This window comes from Ipomoea triloba, chromosome 13, assembly GCF_003576645.1.
Source record: "Ipomoea triloba cultivar NCNSP0323 chromosome 13, ASM357664v1".
Classification (NCBI taxonomy): Eukaryota; Viridiplantae; Streptophyta; class Magnoliopsida; order Solanales; family Convolvulaceae; genus Ipomoea; species Ipomoea triloba.
This window is the reverse complement of record NC_044928.1, coordinates 22,227,538-22,242,761: the sequence shown is the minus strand read 5'-3', so window position 1 is coordinate 22,242,761 and position 15,224 is coordinate 22,227,538. Positions and strand designations below refer to the sequence as shown.

Below are 15,224 nucleotides of genomic sequence, written 5' to 3'. Positions count from 1 at the left end.
TGTTATTTAAATTTAAATTTTTGTTACATTTTATCTTAATTTATTGGAAAACATGTAAAAAATAATAAGTTAGGCATTTTGAATTCAAATATTTGAGTCGAATCGAATACGAATAAAATTTTAGATTCGAATATTTATCGAATACGAATACGAATAGTTGTCAAAATAGTCGAATTTGAATCGAATAGTAAGGTATTTGACTTGATTCGATTCGTTTACACCCCTACCCACTGGTCTTACTTATTCTTGACTCGGTGCACAAGTCCTTGGTTTGTTTGGATAGATTTGGTTTGATAGTCCAAAGTGAAGAAAATGTTTCATTAAGGCAAAATGAGAGTTTGCGAGGTTTACAATTGTTAATGCCATGTCCTCTGCCTCTGAAGATGATCTAGATACAGTTGCTTGTTTCTTAGTCTTCCATGAGATCAAAAAGTCCCCAAGGTAGATGCAATAGCTAGTTATGGACTTTCTGCTTTCTATACAGGTTGCCCAATCTGAATCAGAAAGCCCTTGCAGCTTAATGTGAGGGTTTGAAGAATAAAATAGGCATTCTCCAGGTGAACCTTTAAGGTACCTCAACACCCTGTGAGCTGCAACCAGATGACTGTCCCTTGGTTTGTCCACAAATTGGCTCAACAGTTGCACCCACACAATTTTTTTCGATTAGCTTTTTGATAAAATCATTTTGCATATAGTCAGCTACCAGCTAACAACTAATTTACCAAACATCTTTCTACAATAAGCCAATACTATCAACTAATCAAACCCAGTAACCCAGCTAACAATTATCCGCCAACAACTATTTACCAAATGCCCCCGTCCTCTTTTTGTCCTTCATACTCTCGGCTCTCCTCTCCACTCCAACCTGCAAAAGGTTTTTCTGCAAAAGGAAATGAACTATTGTACATTGGCCATATTGCAGTCTTTGCAACAACTACTTAGTTTGCATATAATCTTTCTCCAGGACCTTCAATTCAGTTCGGAAAATGGAAATAATGATATTAGTGGCTGATGAGACTCCAAGCATAACTAACTACAACCACATTAACTACATTCGTTCAGTGACATTCTTGAACTTAAGTGGCTGCATACATGTTCTAGACTTATAGCTAATTGCTAACAGCCAATACCTGTCCAACTAGGCAAAATGTGTGAACACATGGAAATTGGGGTGGAGGAAGAAAAGTATTGAGACTCTTCCAAGCATTCAAAATAACTAAAACAAAGATTGCCTGGGTGAAGCTTTCTTGCCTAGGGTTGCCTCCCAAACCAATGGTAAGAATGGTCCTTTCTTGTTCAAGTACTCCCTAACAGCTTTCTCATCAAGGTAATAGCCTTTTTGCCTCAGTGTTTGAATCATGTTTTGGGCATCCTCCAATGTTTTCTCCTTACAATACCCATCAACCAAACCAATGAACGTTGCTAAGTTAGGTGAATGTCCTGCCTCCATCATTTCCAGACAGAACATAAATGCGTCCTCCAATCTCTTTCCTTGGCAAAGCCCCTGGATCAAGATGCTATAAGTGAAAGCATTAGGAATAATGCCATTGCTTTGCATTTTTCGGAAAATTCTCACAGCATCATCATGATTATAAGCCTTGCAGAACCCCTCGACTACAGCAGTGTATATAACTACTTCCGGAAGGGTACCCTTCTCACGCATAAGCCCAAAGAGCTTCATTGCCTCTTGAACCAATCCATCCTTGCAAAGCCCGTCAAGCATTGCTACAGCATTTGGAATCAACCCAGTTTCTTTCATTTTTTTAAATATCTCATCTGCATCTTGCAGTGGAGGTGGTGATTCCTCAGCAGAACTCTCAGTACTCTCTCCTTTGAGAGGATTGGTATGATTTGGGTCGCTTTTTTCATGGTCAAATCCAAGCTGAAATCTCTTGAGAAAATCTTCGCCACTACTAGCCTTTGGACTCTGATTTCTATCTTGCCCATCAAATCGGTTGAAACTAGCAGAAGGCCTCCTTGCCTGCCGTTGGCCCCGGGGAATAAACGGGGGTCTTCTAGACTCATCTCTCAATGGCCTATTGGGTATAGGCTCAGGAGGAGAAAAGTTTGACTGAGGGGTATTTGGGTTAGGAGAGTTGGGAGTATTATTGTAGTGTTGATGATCATCAAATTTGACAGAACTACAGAATGAGCGTAATTTCAAGAGCTGAACACAGCAAAGGGATTCATTCAGCAAGAAGGAAAGACTATGTTGATGTTTAGAGTAAACACTGCTGCCTCTCATTCTCAGCAATGCTGCCATGTCTATTACCTGCAAAGTCTTGACCACGTTACGAACTCTTTGAACTGAATACGGGAAGGTTAAATTATCCGCATTCCAAAGTACAGCCCAACCAGGTAGCAGAAACTTCTATGGCTTTTACCCAAGAAGATTACCACTCTCTGTGACACCAAACGCATGGAAATACTCTTCTCACTCTTTGAATGCTTCTTTTGTCTGCAGGCAAACCAGAAAGAGTAAGACAGCATATGTGGGAACAGAGAAGCAGGATAATGAATTAGTACATACATTAGAAACATAATAAATGCTTCACTGGTTTATCTATAAGCAAAAACCTAATCTTAGGTACCATGACTATGCGCTCATTAGTCATTTGAATAACATATAGCTGCCAGAGAACCATCACCAATGCTTTTAATTTTTTTTTGGGTGACGAAGGAAATCAGCAGTCACTACTCAAGGGAGTGCACCGGTAAACCCCGCCAAGGGACCTTAGCCGACAAGGAGGTAAACCAACCTAGCTTCTAGCTCAAACCAAGAAGCCAATAGGCTGCTCCCATTGAGAGTGAAACTTGTAACACTGTAGTTATCAAATCGAACAGCCGACCAACTTAGCTATGTTGGTCTAATCAATGCTTTTAATTTTGTTAGTAACAATGCCACTACTCTCTTCCTTACCATCAGAAAACTAGCCCTTTAGACATAATATATCTATAATCGGCTTAAACAAGGATTCAAAATCAGGAATTTGAAATCTTGAGGATGGAAAATTTAGGGCAAATCATGTAATTTTACTTGTACAGGCACTGGCAAGAATTTTGATTCCAATCGAACTACAAAAAACCGCGCCATTACTCAAAGGCACAATCAAACTCCGCCAAAACCCTATCATCAACAAATATAGCCAAACCCACCCAGTACAGATGGAAATAAATTGCATGCGATCGAAGAAATGAAGAAGAGAAAGATAGGACGTACCGTCAATGGCACTTAGCTTCAAGTTTCTTCTTGGCATAAAATTTGGCGTTCCGGCGTCGGAGTATATGGTGAGGGCTGAGGAAGATGGAATGAAATATTAGGGTCGCGTTTTTCTTAAAATATTCAACTATTCACTACGCAAGGAGTATCACTTTATTCTTTTACATATTTTCTTGAGTCATTTACATTTTTTGTCATATTGGGCATTGCCAATTTTAGTCTACTTAATTAATTTTTGCCACATTACGATTAGTCTTAATTAGTTCTTGTCATTTTTAGTTCATCGTTAAAATTTTCATCAAATGGTCGTCCTAGACAGGAGTATTTTTTGTCTTTTCATGCTTTGGTCATCTCCTTGACCCTTTGCAGTGGTTTTCCTTACACATTTTCATCCAATGAAGAGGTCCGGCGGAAGCCATGTGAGCCACATTACAAAGCCATGGCTTTCGCCGGACCTGTTCATTGGATGAAAATGTGTAAGGAAGACCATTACAAAGGGTAAAGGAGATGATTAAATCATGGAAAGACCAAAATATCCCTATTTTGGACGGTTATTTGACGAAAATTTTAACGGTGGACTAAAAGTGACAAGAACTAAATATGATTGGCCGTAATGTGGCAAAAATTAATTAAGTGGACTAAAATTGGCAATGCCCAATATGACAAAAAATGTAAATGACTCAAGAAAATATGTAAAAGAATAAAGTGATACTCCTTGCGTAGTGAATAGTTGAATATTTTAAGAAAAACGCGACCCTAATATTTCATTCCATCTTCCTCAGCCCTCACCATATACTCCGACGCCGGAACGCCAAATTTTATGCCAAGAAGAAACTTGAAGCTAAGTGCCATTGACGGTACGTCCTATCTTTCTCTTCTTCATTTCTTCGATCGCATGCAATTTATTTCCATCTGTACTGGGTGGGTTTGGCTATATTTGTTGATGATAGGGTTTTGGCGGAGTTTGATTGTGCCTTTGAGTAATGGCGCGGTTTTTTGTAGTTCGATTGGAATCAAAATTCTTGCCAGTGCCTGTACAAGTAAAATTACATGATTTGCCCTAAATTTTCCATCCTCAAGATTTCAAATTCCTGATTTTGAATCCTTGTTTAAGCCGATTATAGATATATTATGTCTAAAGGGCTAGTTTTCTGATGGTAAGGAAGAGAGTAGTGGCATTGTTACTAACAAAATTAAAAGCATTGATTAGACCAACATAGCTAAGTTGGTCGGCTGTTCGATTTGATAACTACAGTGTTACAAGTTTCACTCTCAATGGGAGCAGCCTATTGGCTTCTTGGTTTGAGCTAGAAGCTAGGTTGGTTTACCTCCTTGTCGGCTAAGGTCCCTTGGCGGGGTTTACCGGTGCACTCCCTTGAGTAGTGACTGCTGATTTCCTTCGTCACCCAAAAAAATTTTTTTTTGGAGATGTATGTATATATACAACATACCGATACAGTGATGCTAGAATAGTGGACTAATCATTAAACCAGTAAACTGGATTATCGAATACTTAATTTACAGAAAATATACACAGAATATTACATAACAACAAAACAATTCAACACATGGCCATGTACTAGAAGGAACTGGAATTCCTTCCAGTCTTATTGGAATAGAATTACAGTTAAACTGGAACGAATTCCAGTTTAGATGTGTCCTCCTTATGGAAGAATTGCAAAGGAATTGATAACAAAGCTAAGCAAAGCTTGAGAAGAAATTGTGATAAAGCTAGGAGGGAGAGAATGAAATAACCTGCTCGCTATGGCCTTGGGGGAAATACACCACTCTGATCCCCACAGCAGGTAGGGAAATAAGAGGACCGGCACAGACATGCCAAAGTTCTGAATTTAGTCATATGTATATAAGTATTGTTTGTATTCTTTAATTTTTTGGATCTTCTTTATTATTATTTAGAAAATGGTGATGGTGATTAATAGTTATTCACATTTATAAATAGTTGTTAGGTCTTATGTAGATGGTATACACATACACATGCATATATTTATTTATACGGATTTTATATATATATATATATATATATATATATATATATATATATATATATATATAGAAATGATATTTGGACCATCTCTATTCCTTCCACATATGTATATTTATTTTATGAAAAAATAACTAAATTATAATGTTTTATATTTGGTATCTTATGCAGTCAAATTTTTATATTTGAATACAAATTTATATTTATACATTAGTATAATAGAATCAATATAAATAATAAAAATTAAAACTTAGAAATATATGTACTATGATTGTAGGTATGTTTCGACGTCCGAGGCTGTTTGGCGACTATTCGATTTTGAGGTTCAATATAGAACACTGACCGTTGAGAACTAAGCTTCCACTAACGTTGTTTATCATGAAATTTAATAATGTGTAATATTTTGCTAGGTATATAATATACAATGATAATTTATTTTTTTAAAAATATTGAATTTTTATTCATGTTTTTTTTTACTTCAAATACCTCTATTATAGTTCGCATCTAATAAATAAAACCATTTTTGATTCATTTTAATATTAATTACAAGCAAATCTTTAATATTTAACCGTGCATCGCACGGGACAATACTAGTATAATGAGTTTTTATTTACAATATAGAATGACAACGCTTAGATCACAATACTAAGAAACATTCTATGGTTTATATTATTTGGTTCTTGGTTCTGGAGTGAAAAAAACATTCAATGCATTTCATAAAGACATGGACTGTAGTGGAAACTTTTGAATGTTTTGGGTATTTGTTGTATTTGTTTAACATTACTCTTATATTACTTTAGTCATAATTTCAGGTCATTCAAAACAATAAAGGGCAGCAACTCATGTTTCAGATTATGTTTTATTACATACTCAGATTTAAAGTGCAGACAATTTTTATCATCATCTTCCTATTCTGTATTTATATTTTCAGGCATTAAAAGAATGTTTAAAAATCATGTATATTGATCATTTGGTTGAAGCTTAGCTATTTGCAAGAGGAAGAAATACATTATGCAAGAGACACATAGGGAGGAAAATTAGTATTTGAGCAGTCACAATAATACAAAAATTATTTATTATTCTCACAATCTCACCCACTTTTATTTTAAATTTCAGTTATTGACTAATAAATTTTTTGCTATCTATTATTTGTAAACAGTGATTTGTTGTTCTAAAAACATTAACCAAATCATACATCTGATGTTTCTGTTTTATGGTATATGTCCTTTTTTCTTATTTTACATACTGACTAAAAATATTATTATTCACAGTAGCATAGTGAAAGATTTCAGTTAAATCAGGACATTGCTTAGTTTAGGGATGGACATGAAGAACTATTTACTACTGAAATATATGGGAAATAAAGCAGGACATTCCTTAATTTAGGATCATTTAGTCTGTATGTTTGAAATTGAATGACTGAATACAGGCTGCATTTACATTTGAATTCAATTCAGCTAATCATCTCAGTTAGAACTGAAGGAAAATCATATTTATATTCACTGAAAACAGGCTGCATTCAATTCGTATGTGAATTCTTTAAATAAAAATAGGAATATAATTACTGGAAATAAGAAGTGTCAATAATGAATCAAAAATGAATAGAAAGGTTCAGCTAATGCTGCCGAATACTATCATCAAAATATTACAGTTTTCCAACATTAAATTCATATAGTTTTTAGAACATGTTTGAAAATAATTTTTAAAATTAATTATGTAAAAAAGTTGAGTATGTATTCATGCATACAAAATTAGCAAATTTTATGCTTGCAAATAAATCAAAGTTTTGATCACCAAACAAAAGAGATTCCAAACAATTAAATAACATGTTGTTGATTTATTAACAGTATAACAATTTACATACTTAATTAACATTATAAAAATAAAATAAAAATTGAAAAATAACATATGACCAGTTACCTGACTGGCTGAGGGCCAGAGATTGTGAGGGAGACGGGGAGGGTGTTGGCGTCGGAGGACGGAGAAGCAGAAACCGAGCGGACTAAGATGCGAGGGTAGGGCCAGAGGGTGTGAGGGCGTAACCGCTTGACCGGAGTGTGGCCGAGGTTGGAGGCTGGAGGGTGGAGGCGTCGAGACACAGAGGAATGCGGAGAATTGTGATAGTGTGGACTGTGGAGTGGAGTAGGCGAGAAATGGAGAAGCAGATCTGAAATGAATAAGGGATTAGGGCTAGGGACTTAGGGCTATATTTTTTTATTTTTTTTTCGTAGTTTGTGTTTTTGTTTTGTATTGGGTTATTGGGCTAAATATTATTCCGTAATTCACTTCTTTTGGACTAAGCAGAATGAATGGGCTTACAGCTAACTGGCAGTGTGTGTGTGTGTGTATATATATATACATATATATATATATATATATATATATTAAAAATTAATATTATTAATAAAATAATAATATGTTATTGAAGTTTTTAAATGTGTATATATATATTAATAGTAGTTCGCAAAACTTAAACTTTTGGTTTGTAGTGATTTAGATGCGTTATAATTTTACTACAAATATTGTTTAACAATTAACATATAATTGTTATATCATCCATACATATAATCAAGAGTTGAAAAATTCCTTAAACAAATGTTTTCCCTTATAGGTGATTGCAAGTTAATCTAGAAGGGATATGGGAAGTAAGATCGAGTTACTCTACATGATGATGATTTCCCTTAAAAGGTGAATGCAGTACTAAATGAAAAAAACAGCACATTATCATATTGTGATATTCTGTAAGAATCTTAGAACATATTTTCTTTGCTCATAGTGGTAATATGGCATACCTTCTTAGCAATTTTAAAATCGTTGATGACAGTTCAAGTCAATTTGAAAGCCTGACCTTCATCATGTATCATATAATTTGTGGAAAGATCTGCATAGGAAAATGTTGATAATATTAATAACAAAATTAACTATTTTAAACACATGAAATAAATTTAACCTATATGCAATTTCAATAAATCAATAAATTGTATAATAAATCATGCCCATTTGTGATATTTTGAACTAAATTCCATTAAGGAATAAATTTAAACTTATTTGGGTTGCTTTGGATATCATATCATCACCACAATTTTGTGCCACATATCTTATTGGTTTATATGATGCACATCTCCTGCATATGTTAATAGAACAACGTGACCCACTATTATAAATATAACTGAATTGACTATTTTAAACACATGAAACAATTTCAAATTATGTGCAAACTTTAAATTTAATACAACTTCTTCCCACATGAAATTTTCTTATAAATTCCATTAAGGTATAAGTTTAAACTTACTTGGGTTCCTGTGTTATATATACATAAAGAACATTATATAATTGAAAAAATTATGGACTATTATATAATTGAATTAAAGTTGCTTTCAAGTTCACTATGGTTATATATATAGCCAAAAAGAAATTCTAAAGAAAAAACAAATTGCCCTCCTATTTGATAACCACTATAAACATGTTGAATTAGAGGTAGACAAGGATGTTTTTCTGCCATCTATTTAGACAAAAAAAAAATATAGGAGATTCATACTAATATTGATCAAAGAAATAAGGTCAGGTATTTAAAGTTGCAAGTAAACAAGGTTGCAGAAATTTGAAGATTTTCATTCATTCACATAACAATATATAAAGGTACAACATTGAAACAATCATCCTTTCCAAATGTTATAATCAGGAAAAAATAGCAATTAACAAGTAGAAGGGAACTCAATTGACAACCTGCATTCAATTGAATCATCCTGCTTTCAAATGGTAAAAACCCAATGGACCAGTCACTCCATAACAAACCAGTGCATTGCCACTACCAAATTTAGCTGCGTCAGAACTAAGTATGAAAAAAACAAAACCATTACTAGCAAGACTAATATTTTAATAGTATGGCAATACAAATCAAACTTAAATTCATTTTCAAACGTGAGTAAATAATTAAATAGTTAGTCCTAAATGTCGGTATCTTATGTCTTTGGTTACTGTGTGCTATCATTACTAACTATGAAACTGTTGCAATTCCAAACACATCTCAGCCAACCTATTTAGTTAAGCTGTATATATAGCTGCTGAATTCAAATCTATAAAACTGCACAGAATTGAATATTACAGAACTACGGACACTTCAAAACTGTGAATTTTTCAAAATTGAAGAGTCTACAAACACCAATCAGAGAACATAAGGGATATGAGGAAATTGACCAGATCTACAATTATAGCGAATAACGGAAGTCTCAAGAGGACAACAGAGGTAAGCAAATTCATTTTTTTACACAAATTTTGTCACTACTCATAAATAGTTGAGAGACGAAATATATAAAAACCAGTACTGATTAGTAGTATCAAATACTAGAAATAGACTTATCTTTTTTTATGAACCATTATGATATATCAACCATCTGCATGCAATCCAAAAAATCAACTTTTAGGGTATAATCTTATCTTTTACCTTTTTTCGGGCATGCAATCCAGAAATTGAAGGAATTTTTACCTTTTAAACTAGGTAACAACTACAGATATGTAATATATTGAAAAATCGAGCTGAGACGTAAACCCTAAAACCTAGATATGTTCTTTTGTGAACGAAATTAGACAAACAATTGGTGAAATCTGAAATTTTAAGCTTTATATTGCAGAAATTAGTACATATGAAAATTCATCTGCACAAGAAAATGATGAATTAAAAAAAAAAAAAAAATTACCCCCAAATTAATGAAAAATCCTGTTAACTCCAGGTTTCGAAGATGATTCATCGTCGCTGCTAGCTAAACTTTAGATAGGAATGCTTTCCAGATCTGTACTGCAACAAGAGTGTCGATGGATTTTCTGGATGTGCAAGTATAGAGAACAATAGACCAGAGATGGGCGAAGGAATTCTGGAGGGTCTTCTAGATAATTCTAATATTATACTCCGTAGTAGATAGTGTGTAGTATGTATACATTACACGTATGTTTTAATACATTAGATAGTGTGTAGTATGTATACATCACACGTATGTATACACACAACCCAAAAAAAGAAACATATTTTTGTTTTAATATATATATATTTTTTGTTATTTAGTTCTTCCAATTCAATTTCAATATATATATATATATATATATATATATATATTATTTATATTATGGTAAATATATAATGGAGACCCAGTTACCACCATACTTGCAAGTACGTTTCCTATGTTCATGATTGGCAATTCAAAATATAGCTTTCTTGAATGTCGAGCTATATTAACCTCAATGGTTGATGTCGTTAACTCCATCAACGAATAAATGAGTGATCTGCATATTGGGGACAGTAAGACGTACTACAACTGCGATAGTATTTGTAAATTGAACTCAATAATAGTTTACTTGACAATGTGCACATTCCCGAGTTTCTAAATGGTATAAGGGCGTCAAGTGTTCTCAACCATTCTTTGAATTTAAAGGTAAAGTCACCTGTTATGTTGTTGAGAAAACAGTGCGGGAATAAAGGTGTTGGTTCTCCAGATGACTATGGCACCATCAAATCCAAAATTACCTTTCAAATTTCAAAGATGACAGTTTCTTTAAGAACTAAGGTGTTTTATGATTTTTATTATATCATTTAATGAAATTTATTTGTAGTCAATTGATGTAGAGAATACTGATAGCCAAGTGCATCCCTATGTTCAATGTGAAGACCGTAATACATCTTAACAAATACCCACAGTACACCATTAACTATATATATATATATATATATATATATATATATATATATATATATTTATATATTTCGTAATATTAATGATCGTATATGACATTATTCATTTTATTTTATTATCGAATTTAAATTTTGTTATTAAATAACAAAATTTTATAGTGAGTAACCCTCAAATTTCATTTTTATATATAAAATTTAATAACATTAATAGTTTTTTTTTCTTACATAGCATACTTTTAATATTTTAAATCTTTAGTCCGTGCACCGCACGGGACAATTACTAGTATATATATATAGGGGTGTGTGTGTGGGTGTGTGTGTGTGTGTGGGGGTGTGTGTGTGTGTGTGTGACCTTATCTTTGACTTCCAATTCGCCTAATCTAATGGTGGCAATTTCAGTTCGCGTAGGTTAAGTGGAGAATTTTTTGGTAATTTTAATAGCTATATTACGTGAATTGAAACGGTGCATTTTAGTACATGGTGTGGTGCGTTTTAATACATGTTGTGGTGCGTTTTAATACATAAGTTGGTACATTAACTGTGTTGTGGAATGGTGTGTTTTAATCCATCTGTTAGTGCATTTTCATACGTAGAATGGTGTGTAACTGTGTTCTGGAATGGTGTGTTTTATTCCGTCTTCTGGTGCATTTTAATACGTAAAATGGTGTGTATTTTAACACATGTTTCTAATAAGTGTAATAGTGCATGTTTATAATCTGGGATGTAGATTTTCAATAAGTGGAATTGTGCATTTTAACACACGGTGTGGTGCATTTTAATACGTAGAATGGTGCATATTTTAGTACGTGTTTTCTAATATGTGTAAATAATGCATGTTTATAATCTGACATGAGGCACGTTGTGGTGCATTTTAATGAGTAGAATGATGCGTTTTATTACGTGTGTTGATGAATTTTAAGTGAATAGGTGCATGTGATTATAGTGTAGAATTGTGTGTTTTATCTGTCATCTGGTGGGTTTAATACGTAGAATGGTGCGTATTGGTAAAGAATATATATTGCCCGTTGATTTGATGACTTGCTGTCATCTAATGACTGAAAAACAGTCGCACGGCCACACCTAAGGAGCAGGCCACACTTGAACTCAACTCTCTCTCCCCCTCTCTCTCCCTCTCTCTCTCTCTCTCTCTTTATATATATAGGGTTGCATTCACATGCAAACACCCTTAAAATACAAACATGTGGATTAATGATGGCCTTTTTTTTTTTTTTTTTTGATCAGGGAAAGAGGGTTATACCCGAGAAAAGAAACACAAAGGAAACAGAAAACTAAGACCTAAAACAAACCCCACTGTCGTGGGGGTCTCGCTGTTCTCTCGCGCCTAGCCGGTCGTTTTGCAGCTGAGCGACAACACACATCGGGGCTCTATCAATGATGGCCTTTAGATTAGAAGAGATGGACGGATGGAAATAAATGGAAGTAAATAATTATATGATCTGATTAATAGAATCAAAGGGTAATTAAGACAAACGAATATGAAAGAAATAATGAGTTATATTAGGAATGCAATTAGCGCAAGAAATAAGGTAGTGAAAGTTTGGTAGGATTAGTCTACGTATTTCACATCGCCAACCACGGCGATGCCGAAATCCAAATTCCGCGAAGAGAGGAGAAGACATGGACGGGGATGCAGCCGACATGGAGAAGAACGACTCAGGTTAGTAATTTCATAATTAATATCACTGCAATAGGAAAACCACGAACAACAAGATGGATGAGTCTTATTCATCACAAGAACAGACGTGAAATTGAGTGTGCCAATTTTGATGAAAAGTGGGTAGAATACGATGAGTAGAATAGTTGTAGACACTAAGACGTAGCATGTAGTGTAAGTAATGAGTTGAAAAATCCATGCACACGAACATGCGCAGCCGCTCACACATTGAAAAATGGGCTAGCGTGATTCTGTGCGAACTGCGCTTTATATCCTACTTGCCCACACATCCATATCCTTGTTCACACACAGATACACATTTGTGCACGCATGTGTGGGTTATGGGACCTGTGTGCCCAGAAGTTGTTTCTTGTGTGCATGGTGCAGATTTACCAAAAACAAAGTAGCGGGAAGAGATCCAAAAGCAACAAAGAGAAAGTCGCAAAGAAGAAGAAAAAATAAGGGAGGCAGTGCAAAACATGTTACAACGTGGGCTACCATGACAGCCGTAATTGGAAAATTAGGCCGTTGTACTTATAACAACAATATACTATCCCTTTTTTTATAGCATTTAGAATACTGTTTTAAGACCTAATTGTTTTATTATTAAACTAACTGAGATTTGAATAATCTTGTAGGCTACATGTGGCTGGTTTTAGGGGTGTGCATTCGGTTAACCGAACCGAATTAACCAAAATTTTAAAACCTTTAACCGTTAACCGAACCGAAGTATGTGTTACCGAATTAACCGAACCGAAATTTTTTTCGGTTAATCGGTCGGTTAATCGATTAACCGAACTTTTTAAACCTAAAATATAAAATTCTAAAAATAACACCTAAAATAATAAATTCAAATATTAAAATAAAATACAAATCATCCATAACTTCAAATATTAAAACATCCATAACTTCAAATCTTCAATCTAATTAGTATTTAGTATTTATATTTAATTATTTATCTATATATATAAAAAATTGGTTAACCGTTCGGTTAATTCGGTTAACCGACCTTTCAAACCGAATTAACCGTTAACCGAAGTTTCAAGATTCCTTTAACCATTAACCGAACATAATTTTTCGGTTCGGTTAATGGTTAACCGAAATTTTTCGGTTCGGTCGGTTAACCGAAAAATTTCGGTAAATTGCACACCCCTAGCTGNAGCCGGTCGTTTTGCAGCTGAGCGACAACACACATCGGGGCTCTATCAATGATGGCCTTTAGATTAGAAGAGATGGACGGATGGAAATAAATGGAAGTAAATAATTATATGATCTGATTAATAGAATCAAAGGGTAATTAAGACAAACGAATATGAAAGAAATAATGAGTTATATTAGGAATGCAATTAGCGCAAGAAATAAGGTAGTGAAAGTTTGGTAGGATTAGTCTACGTATTTCACATCGCCAACCACGGCGATGCCGAAATCCAAATTCCGCGAAGAGAGGAGAAGACATGGACGGGGATGCAGCCGACATGGAGAAGAACGACTCAGGTTAGTAATTTCATAATTAATATCACTGCAATAGGAAAACCACGAACAACAAGATGGATGAGTCTTATTCATCACAAGAACAGACGTGAAATTGAGTGTGCCAATTTTGATGAAAAGTGGGTAGAATACGATGAGTAGAATAGTTGTAGACACTAAGACGTAGCATGTAGTGTAAGTAATGAGTTGAAAAATCCATGCACACGAACATGCGCAGCCGCTCACACATTGAAAAATGGGCTAGCGTGATTCTGTGCGAACTGCGCTTTATATCCTACTTGCCCACACATCCATATCCTTGTTCACACACAGATACACATTTGTGCACGCATGTGTGGGTTATGGGACCTGTGTGCCCAGAAGTTGTTTCTTGTGTGCATGGTGCAGATTTACCAAAAACAAAGTAGCGGGAAGAGATCCAAAAGCAACAAAGAGAAAGTCGCAAAGAAGAAGAAAAAATAAGGGAGGCAGTGCAAAACATGTTACAACGTGGGCTACCATGACAGCCGTAATTGGAAAATTAGGCCGTTGTACTTATAACAACAATATACTATCCCTTTTTTTATAGCATTTAGAATACTGTTTTAAGACCTAATTGTTTTATTATTAAACTAACTGAGATTTGAATAATCTTGTAGGCTACATGTGGCTGGTTTTAGGGGTGTGCATTCGGTTAACCGAACCGAATTAACCAAAATTTTAAAACCTTTAACCGTTAACCGAACCGAAGTATGTGTTACCGAATTAACCGAACCGAAATTTTTTTCGGTTAATCGGTCGGTTAATCGATTAACCGAACTTTTTAAACCTAAAATATAAAATTCTAAAAATAACACCTAAAATAATAAATTCAAATATTAAAATAAAATACAAATCATCCATAACTTCAAATATTAAAACATCCATAACTTCAAATCTTCAATCTAATTAGTATTTAGTATTTATATTTAATTATTTATCTATATATATAAAAAATTGGTTAACCGTTCGGTTAATTCGGTTAACCGACCTTTCAAACCGAATTAACCGTTAACCGAAGTTTCAAGATTCCTTTAACCATTAACCGAACATAATTTTTCGGTTCGGTTAATGGTTAACCGAAATTTTTCGGTTCGGTCGGTTAACCGAAAAATTTCGGTAAATTGCACACCCC

The 15,224-nt window shown here is 34.2% G+C and overlaps 1 protein-coding gene across 6 annotated transcripts; it reads right to left on the bottom strand.

Moving 5' to 3' along the window:
- Nucleotides 1-730: 730 nt before the first annotated feature.
- LOC116001956 (pentatricopeptide repeat-containing protein At4g38150-like) lies at nucleotides 731-10,104 on the bottom strand. 6 transcript variants are annotated; one of them, XM_031241932.1, is made up of 6 exons: nucleotides 9,920-10,104; nucleotides 8,949-9,054; nucleotides 8,015-8,103; nucleotides 7,143-7,389; nucleotides 4,976-5,064; nucleotides 731-2,458 (listed from the first exon to the last, which is right to left on the bottom strand). In XM_031241932.1, exon 6 carries the CDS (start codon nucleotides 2,261-2,263, stop codon nucleotides 1,217-1,219), a length of 1,047 nt encoding a protein of 348 aa, XP_031097792.1. In that variant the 5' UTR covers nucleotides 2,264-2,458; nucleotides 4,976-5,064; nucleotides 7,143-7,389; nucleotides 8,015-8,103; nucleotides 8,949-9,054; nucleotides 9,920-10,104; the 3' UTR covers nucleotides 731-1,216. The 6 variants fall into 6 exon arrangements, 5 of the variants coding, with proteins under 5 accessions (XP_031097792.1, XP_031097793.1, XP_031097794.1 ...); XM_031241933.1 differs by having other exon boundaries at nucleotides 4,976-5,009; XR_004094331.1 differs by lacking the exon at nucleotides 4,976-5,064 and having other exon boundaries at nucleotides 2,028-2,167; nucleotides 2,273-2,458; nucleotides 9,920-10,095.
- Nucleotides 10,105-15,224: the final 5,120 nt, after the last annotated feature.

Coding starts and splice junctions, on each gene's coding strand:
- LOC116001956 (XM_031241932.1), bottom strand. CDS start 2,263: ATGGCAGCATTGCTGAGAATGAGAGGCAGCAGTGTTTACTCTAAACAT.